This window comes from Bubalus bubalis, chromosome 16 (genome assembly GCF_019923935.1).
Source record: "Bubalus bubalis isolate 160015118507 breed Murrah chromosome 16, NDDB_SH_1, whole genome shotgun sequence".
Classification (NCBI taxonomy): Eukaryota; Metazoa; Chordata; class Mammalia; order Artiodactyla; family Bovidae; genus Bubalus; species Bubalus bubalis.
Window position 1 is genome coordinate 45,739,742 of NC_059172.1, and position 9,629 is coordinate 45,749,370.

The following is a 9,629-nucleotide window of genomic DNA, read 5'->3' on the forward strand; positions in this document are numbered from 1 at the left end:
AGCTTAAAATCTAGGAGGGGTTGCAGCTGATAACAAAGGGACTGCAGCTGATAACAAGGCTCTAGCAATCAGGAGGGACAGGGGAAGGAGGCAGGGATAGCCAAGCATGTGAGGGAGGAGCTAGGGAGTGGGCTGGACCAGATTATAAGAGACCCCAATACCATGCTAGGGAGATGAAAATGCCCTTTGAATCCATTACCAAGTCCTGCATCTCCAGCCTCCCTTGACAGCTCAATTTTGTCCAGTCCTCTCATTGCCACTATTCTCAGGGCAAGCCACCATCTCCTCCTTGAATGAATATGACAGTCTTCTAAAGGGCCACCTGGCGTCTCACCCTGACCCCCACCCATCATCCTCAGTGCATATAGAGTGATTTTTCAAAATGGAGAATGGTCACATTAGGGTCTCTCATAGGCAGAAATCTAAGGTGGCCCCATGATCTCCATCCCCTCGTATTACTCTGGCGATTATCTTACACAGCAAAAGGGATTTTGCAGTTAGTTGAGGCTACTAATCAGCCTTTAAGACAGAGAAATTATCCAGGGGACTCTGCCTAATGAAACGAGCCCTTTAAAAGCAGAGTTTTCTCCAGCATGTAGCAGAAGGGGAAGTCACAGAGACTTCAAGCTAAGGAGGAATCAAAGGATTTGACGTGCTGTTGATGGCTTGTAGATGAAGGGGGGTGTGATGTGGAAAAGACCTGAGGGAGGCTTCCAGGAGTTGAGAGTAACCCCAGCCAATAGCAAGCAAGGAACCAAGGACCTCATTTCTACAACTGCAAGGAACCGAATTCTTCCAACAACCTGAGTGAGCTTGGACATGGATTCTTTCCCAGAACCTCTATATGAGCGCTCAACCCAGCAAAAACCTTGCCTTTAAACCTTGGGAGACCATGAGCCAGAAGACCCAGACATGCCATGCTGGTCTTCTAACCTGCAGAACTAATAAAAAGGGTATTATTTTAAGCCACTAAATTTGTGGTAATTTGTTAACAATAGAAGACTAATACACCATGTGAGTTCTAATCCTCCAATAAAATTTCTACTGTAGACTTAACAGGTCCAAGCATCTAATCCTCATAGCAGTCCTATTAGAGTTATTAGGTAGGTTTTTTAAACATTTAATTGAAGTATAGTTGATTTACAATATTGTGTTAATTTCTGCTGTACAGCAAAGTGATTCCATTTTATATATATATATACAGTTATATATATATACTCAGTCATATATATACTCAGTTTTATATATATATATATATATACACACATTCTTGTCCATTATGTTTTATGACAAGATATTAAATACAGTTCCCTGTGCTATACAGTAGGACCTTGTTGTTTGTTTATCCATCCTATATAAAATAGTTTGCATCAGGCAGGTATTTGTCTTATCGCCATTTTACAGGTGAAGTGCAGAGAGATGAAATACTTTTTCTAAGGTCGCAGAGGTAGTAAGTGACAGGCTGAGATTTTTCTGCAGGCAGTCTGACCTCAGAATCCACACTCCATGACTTCTCATTGCCCTTAGGATCAGTCCAAATATCAACACATGGAATTGTCCCATCTATTTATTTTTCCTTTGGCTGACTCAAATGGTGCGTTCAGTCTTGCCAAGATGACACTTCCTCAGAAATCCTTCCTCAACTCTTGCAGATTGAGTAGGATACTATTCTAGTATTCCTCTGGCACCTCATGTTCCCTGTTATCAGAGCACAGAAGGTCCTGTGTTGGACACGTTTAGCACCTGTGTTGAATACTGGAGCACAGTGGGTACTCAAATATTTATCAAGTGCATGAATGAATGAATAAATAAAATATTTTATTCAAGAGGCAGTGAGGAGCCATTCAAGGTCTTGAAGCAAAGGAGTGATCTTATCAAGCCTGTGCTCCAAGGACAAGCTGGGAGCAAGACTTGCACACAATGAACCATCCTCATCAGCATTTGAGGATGAAAAAAAAGCTTATTTGCATTTTGGTCTTGGATTTCTTGAGCTGTGCAAGTTGGCTCTTATCTCCACTTGATCACATCTGGGTACCGGGTAATGCCAGAAACTGTCGCGGTAACGACCAGGTTTCTCTTTATGAAGGTGGGATCTGGGAAAAGAGCTGTGATTTGCAAAAGAGCTTGGGCCTGGAACTCCCTCTAGAATCAGGGGTCTCCCTACCAAGAAGGCTATGCGACGCCGAGGCTACGTCAGGAGTCAAAGACACGACGATGCCAGGAAGTACCCCGCAAGTCTAGACTTTACTAATCTAATCTACACTTGCTCCTGGAGCACACTACCTCCAGACTAAGAAGACTGAAGGCCTTCCGCGTTGTAGGCTGCAGTTACAGATCCCAGCTAGAGGTCAGGTTAATCTTCGTTAGAGATGCCCAGCGTCTCGGTTTCTCTGCGCCGGGGCACTTGTCAGATGGAGCTGCTCTGAAAGTCCAGGAAACGCCCCTGGGGCGCCGAGAAAAATGCGAAAGTCAGTCCAAGCTAGCTCTAGACTCAAGGAGAGGAGCCAGTGGGCCCAGAGAGACGCAGAGCTAATCCGCGCCTAGGCACAGGCTCCAGGCCCTGCGGAGGAGGGGTCCCGGAGCCCCCTTCTCACACCGACGCTCTGCAGAGTCCCCAAGTCCGCAGCGCCAGAGAGGGGCGGGCCTGGGCTCGGCGCCTCCCGCGTTCGGGCAGCAGCTCCAGGCTCTGGGAGCGGGAGGGGGAGGAGCCACGTGGGGAGGAGCAAAACCCAGTGGCCCGGGGAACCTTGGGCAGAGCCGAGCCACGGGAGCCCGAGCCCGGGCGCGCGGCTCTTGGAGCGCACCGTCCCGGCGGAGCACCGCCTCAGCTTGCCTTCCGTGCGTAGCGGGGAGAAGGGCCGGTGCTGAAGAGAGCGAGGGTCCCGAGCGCCAATCCTTCCAGAGCTGCTGGGCTGCCTGCTGCCCCTGCCACCCTAGTGGGACTCGGCCCCCCCCCCCCCCCCCCCCCCCCCGCACTACCTGCGTCCAGGTTGCGCCATGGATCCTTCAGAGAAGAAGATATCAGTGTGGATCTGCCAGGAGGAGAAACTGGTGTCCGGCCTTTCCCGCCGCACCACTTGTTCGGACGTAGTGCGGGTACTCTTGGAGGATGGCTGCCGGCGGCGACGGCGGCAGCGGCGGAGCCGGCGGCGGGGGGCGGCCGGCGACCCGCCAGGCCCAGGAGAGCTGCCGGAACCCCTGGACGAGGACGACGAGGACGACGACGATGAGGCGCTGCCCCAGGGCATGCTGTGCGGGCCCCCGCAGTGCTATTGCATTGTGGAGAAGTGGCGGGGCTTTGAGCGCATCTTGCCCAACAAGACGCGCATCTTGCGCCTCTGGGCCGCCTGGGGCGAAGAGCAAGAGAACGTACGCTTCGTGCTGGTGCGCAGCGAGGCGTCGCTGCCCAACGCGGGTCCCCGCAGTGCCGAGGCGCGCGTCGTGCTCAGTCGCGAGCGCCCCTGCTCCGCGCGGGGGGTCCCAGCGCGGCCCAGCCTAGCCATGACCCAGGAGAAGCAGCGACGGGTGGTGCGCAAGGCCTTCCGCAAGCTGGCCAAGCTCAACCGGCGGCGCCAGCAGCAGCCGTCGTCGCCCTGTTCGTCCACTTCGTCGTCCGCAGCCTCATCCTGTTCGTCGTCGTCGCCGCGGGCCACCGAGAGCGCCTCGGTGGAGCGTATGGAGACGCTGGTGCACTTGGTGCTCTCCCAGGACCACACCATCCGTCAGCAGGTGCAGCGGCTTCGAGAGCTGGACCGCGAGATCGATCGCTACGAAGCCAAGGTGCATCTGGACCGCGTGCGGCGACACGGAGTGAACTACGTGCAGGACACCTACTTGGTGGGTGCCGGGATCGAACTCGACGGTACCGGCCCAGGAGAGGAGCCGGAGCCGGAGCCGGAGCCCGAGCCGGCGGCAGCGACTACAACGACGCCGCCCCTGGACAGCGAGGCGAAGGCGGTTGCGCTGGAGGAGCTGGCCCGGCGCTGTGACGACCTACTGCAGTTGCAGGAGCAGCGGGCCCAGCAGGAGGAGTTGCTCGAGCGCCTTTCGGCCGAAATCCAGGAGGAGCTGAACCAGAGGTGGATGAGGAGGCGCCAGGAGGAGCTCTCTACCCGGGAGGAGCCCCCGGACGCCGAGGGCGGCCTCGACGGTGAGCTGCTGCTGGAGCGCGAGCGGGTCCGGACGCAGCTCAGCACCAGCCTCTACATCGGGCTCCGGCTCAACACGGACCTGGAGGCCGTCAAGTCGGACTTGGATTACAGCCAGCAGCAGTGGGACAGCAAGGAGCGCGAGCTCCAGGGCCTTCTCCAGACTTTGCACACTTTGGAGCTGACGGTAGCGCCCGATGGGACTCCGGTGTCCAGTGGGCCCTCGCGGGACCCCGGGCCGCAGGCCTGCGCCGAGGTGTGGGTGGACCAGGCCCGCGGACTGGCCAAGAGCTGTCCTGGTAACGACGAGGACTCGGACACCGGGCTGAGCTCCATGCACAGCCAGGACTCGGACTCGGTGCCCGTGTGCGAATCCCTTGTGTAGGAGGAGCAGGGTGGGAAGGGGAGACCGCCGGCTCTCCCTTCCTTGAAGAACTCCGGCGTGGCCGGCTCAGGGACTTGAAACTCGGAGGGGAGTGGGCCCCGAGCTTTTGCCGGCCAGCAGCCCTCTGACTGGGCAGGGGGAGGGTGGGGGACGCCGGGCCTGCAGCGGCGCTGCTCAGGCCGCGGAGTGAAAGTGGAGGTGTTGCTGGACGAGAAAGCTGGGTCTGCATTACAAGCTCTCTCAGGGGAAGGAAGGAGGGAGGAGGTGAAAACCCCCTTATATTGGATAAAAAACGCCCCAGGAAATTGACGTGGTCCGAGCCCATTTTCAAAAAAAGAAAAAAAAAGTATTATGGCGATTTCATCAATTTTTTGTATGGGAAGGACTGATGGCAGCTAGAACTTTAGTTTGTGGTATAAAATACTTTTTAAAGAAACACTTGGGTGAAAAGGAAATTCCTTGAATGTTAATTGTGACTGTGAACGTGTTAAAACTAGCCAAAGAGGACGCACTGGTGTTGGCCGCAGCCTTACATCTTTGATAAAAACCCATAGGCACCCAAATCCTGGCTGTTTACATTTCTGCATATTTGGGAATTACCCATCTGCTAAACTCCCTGCCTTTTATTTTCTTTCAAAGACTAACTCGGTCTCCTCCTAGCAGACACAGTATATGTTAAAATAGGGTCCTTTTTTCAAACTCACCTTTTATTATTCTCAAAGCCAAACCTAACCCTTTGAGATATAGAATCAGGGTGGACATAACCTCTGGTTAAAATTTAATCTAGGCCTTTTACAATTTGCTCCTGCAAAGGTGATGTGTGTTGTCCTTTTATTCTTATTGCCACTTAATCCTTCAGACACTGTTATTCCAGAAAAAATAAAAGGGAAGTTGCAGAATTCAAGTACAACTACATTTGCTGTTTAATGAGCACTCTGATTGAAAGGTAAGCCTTGAAAGCAAAGATATTTGTTAGTGTTCAACTTTTTAACTCAGCTACATGATTAAAACCAGCCATGACCTCAACAGATTTTACCAAACAAACCCAAGTCTATCTTTGGTCAGAGATTAATTAGTTACTTGTCCAAACCTAAATTGAGATAGTGTAAATATCAAGTTTACTAGATAAGACCTAAAAAGAAAACATAACGTAAAACAATCTAATAGTACATCTTAGGTGAAAACTTCGGTTCACAACGGCACGTAGCCATAGATAAAAGCATATAAAATGGAGCTAAAGACTTGAATTGCTCTTGTCTGGCTCACACCTTTGCAGACACCACAGCATGCAAGCGCAGTGCTTCTCTCTTAATAGTTAGTGATGGAGCCCTGTGGGGACTCAGTGTAATTGTTCCAGTTATTTCAATGAAAACTTATCAGTTGTAGCTAGTTGTTGCCGGGGTGGAAGGAGCCTGCTGGTGGTGTTCCCCCCGGAGCTCAGAGCTTCTGAGGAATGCGGGATCTAATCTCTCCTGAGGAGGTATTAACAATGGGGTGTGTGTGCGGTGCCAGCCTGGTATCAGCCTCACTGTGTAGGGGCTGGCTCCAGTTTCAATACTACATGGGAAGATAACTTAAGAGGTCTGACTTTGTAGAGAACTTTCTTTCCTTGGAGAGATTCTCTACTTGTTGCCAAGAGCGATCTGCTCACCTGACCTCCTCAAACCATTTGAGCTGTCTCCTTTTTAAGAGACAGGCTTCCCCTCACGCTCCACCACCACCATGCTATTACAACATGTGTAGATATTTTCAGATTTTCAAGCAAAATGGGAATTAAAAGGCCGTTTTCTTAATTGATGTTTTCCAAAGACATTAGCTGGCATAATTATCGTTTTTTCATTTCATCTGATGCAGAAAACACCTATGGCTTTGGTCTTGAGCATGATTAAAATGAGGAAGGGACCAAAAGAAACCCACTGTCCCCAGACAATCACCTGATCCCATAAACACAAAGCCTAATAATAGCTTTCTTTTGGAGGCAGAGGTAAAATCCTCATTAGAGTGTGACAAACGCTACTTGTCTGAATGGTTTATGCTGGCAATAGCCTGACCTGGTGGTTTTAAAATTATTGTGCTTTTTTCCCCGCCCCCAGGGTGGCAGGGGAGGTGGTTCTTGAACTTTTATTAACTCAAAAGAGAACACAGAAGTTGGCAGAACAGGACTGCCTGGCAGAAAGGGGCTGTTTTCCTTTTCACTATTATTATTTTAAACTTTGACGGGCTGCTGATGTCAGCAAATATGCCTGAAGCCCATAAAGCAAATAAGCCACATCACAGGGAGGAGGCCTGCAAGACTTTCTGGTGCCCTCTTTCTAGAACCTTCCCATGCTGGCCACCCGAAGATGCTTCTCCAGCTATCTCTTCAGGCAGTGAAGGAAGTTTTGTTCATAACAAAGGGTGACCCAGTCTGCCCATTTTTTCTTTCATCCAAATCAATTATTATATCCCCCAAAGGCACTTTCTGTGTGGGTAGGAGAAAGGAGAACAGGGTGAAAAAAGAAACAATGGTTCCTTTTACTGAGAACTCTTGCAAGTCTGAGGAAGGTGAAATATGGGGATAAAAAGTACCAAAACAGTGCCTGTGTTTAGAAAGTGCCTAGCAAATGCTAGATAGTCTTAACATTTCATTCACTTTTAAAACAATCAGCATGCCACTAAGAAATGAGAATGAATGCGTGACAGTGAATGCACCAGCACCAGGATTTAAGTGTGCTGGGAAAACCACCTCCTCTCCTGTGCTCCAAGTCTAGCAGAATTCCTGGGGAGGAATCAGCAAGCTTATGGAGGAGAGGATGAAATGGAGCCGACTCCTTACCAACCAACTCCATCTTGTTTTGGAATTGATAGGATTTATTGTATCTTTGATCTTAGTGATCCCATTCTCGGCCATCTCCCAAACCAAAAAGATTTTATCTGGCATCTCTATCTGTTTACTTTCTCATAAAACGTGATAATGGTGATGATGATTTGCTAATTAGAAAATTTATATTCTGTAGTCTTTATGGTGGTCCTAAAAATAACAAGAAGGAAGTCACTCAAAATCACATCACCTAAAGTTATCATTATCAAAATTTAGTATATTTCCTTTCAGACCTTTTGAATTGTGAAGATTTCATATTTTGCTTCTTTTTTTTTAAAATATAATTTTAATGAGATTGTCTGAATGCTTTTAGGCTCAGATTTCGACAGACTCCTTGTATACAGCTCCACCCCTGCACTGGATGTACCCCATTGCGTGTAATTGTTCTCATGTTATTAGGTTGTTCCCAATATTTTTTCTATTATAAAACAACACTGTGATAAGCTTCTTTGTGTACATGTCTGTTTTCCTAATTAGATACTGCTCTCCACCAATAAGATAGGTTCCCAAAAAGAGAATTTTCAGGTCAAAGAGTACAAACACTTAAAGGCTTAATACTTAGTTGCTAAATTGCCTTTCAAAAGATTTGGTCTAATTACAATCTGCCTTGCATAACAGTACATATTTCACCACACCTTGACTCTCACTAGGTATTATATTTTGTTAAGAAAGTATTTTAACCAAAATTAATTAGTTAATTCATTGTGGCCTCTGGAATCCAGGACTGGCAACCACTGACTTAAAATATCCATACAGCCTGAAGGGCAGGTCATCTGACCAGAAGTGTTAAGAGGACTATTAACTTTCTGTTCTTCCTACTTCCTTAATTTCCCTGAACTCTTGCTTATTATTAGCAATCTTGTCTAGGGGACCCATCTGAGCAGGAGGGCCAAAAACTCTGCAAGAGCAACTTAAGAGGATTAATGAATAGAATCAGATTTATAGAAAGAAAATATTCACTGTCTTTTTCCATCTTGAGTCTAGTAGAAGAGATTATCCTCAGAAGGTGATATCATAGAACATACTTGATTTCATGCTTCTCCCTATCCATCCTATCAAAAATTAAACCAAAATAAATACATAAGCCCACTTGTTTATTAACAGCCTCTATTAACAGTTTAGATTTTTATAGGCATTTCTTTCTACATATGATACATTGAATTCACCCTTAAATTCTTGAAAAGGGAAAATTTGATCATGACAATTTGTGAGACTTTCAGTGTGAAAGTGTTTGTGAAATGCGTTCTCCTAAAAAGAAATAAAGGGGAGTGAGGAGGGACTGTCTATTCTTGAATGCTTTCCAAATGCCAGCTCCTCATGCTGAGCTCCCGGGTATTTTTCCCTGCATTTGTCGTTTGTGAAAGACCTTTTTAACCTCCAGTTTTTATAGATAAAGAAGCTAAGGCCACCCATGTGGAGAGTACTAGATGCAAGAGTCTAACCTAAGCCTGACTAAAATCTGTGCCCATTTTGCTGCATCACTCCAGGTACATTTACCCAAGAAAAGCTCTGCACACTCAGAAAAAAGATTACTCACGGCCCTCAGAGTATTGGCACTGGAGAAAGTGGTACTCAGAGACTATCAAGTCTTGTCCAGGTGTTTCCACCAGGGAGATGGAATGATTTTTTTTCAAAACCATAGGTCCAGTAAGTGTGATATTTAGGACAAGATGAAGGAGGAGAAATTCCTATGTAAATATCTGGGCATCTCTCTGAGAGTTGAAGACTTCGCCAGTATTCTCACATAAAATTTGCACCCTCTGTGTCACCATGGAGGCTTTGACTGAGTGTCCCCAGGACAAGGTGCATAGTCAGCAACCTGGAATCCTTGGCCGTCAGAGCAGACAGCGGTGCCCTGTTCACACTCACATCTGGAAGGCGGTACCACCCATGACTGTGCTGGAGCGGTCCCCAGCTTTTACCCAGGCCTGTTCCTGAGTGAGCCTCTGGTACATGAGGATCGGAGAAGGGTGAAGGGAGGCAGAGTCGGGTCTTCCAGAGATCCCTGTGGGCATTTCTGTGTCCATGCTGACTCCTCTGCATATGTGGACACCTAGAGTGGATTGCTGTGAAGGACTACTGCCCCAATCTCTGCCCCTTTCATCCAGTCCCATGCAAAATTTTCCTGTTTCAAACATCTCCAGGATTCCCTCTTGCTTTCAGGATAAAACCCACATTTCTTAGCACAATTTATAAGGTTGTTGGTTAGCCAGCACAAGACCTGTCTTCAGAGTCA

General features: G+C 48.2%; 1 protein-coding gene across 1 annotated transcript; it reads left to right on the top strand.

Annotated features, from left to right (window-relative positions):
• Positions 1-1,308: 1,308 nt before the first annotated feature.
• On the top strand, positions 1,309-7,838 carry RASSF10 (Ras association domain family member 10). Its single transcript, XM_006070908.4, has one exon. It carries the CDS (start codon positions 2,998-3,000, stop codon positions 4,531-4,533), a length of 1,536 nt encoding a protein of 511 aa, XP_006070970.2. The 5' UTR covers positions 1,309-2,997; the 3' UTR covers positions 4,534-7,838.
• The last annotated feature ends 1,791 nt before the right edge of the window (positions 7,839-9,629 follow it).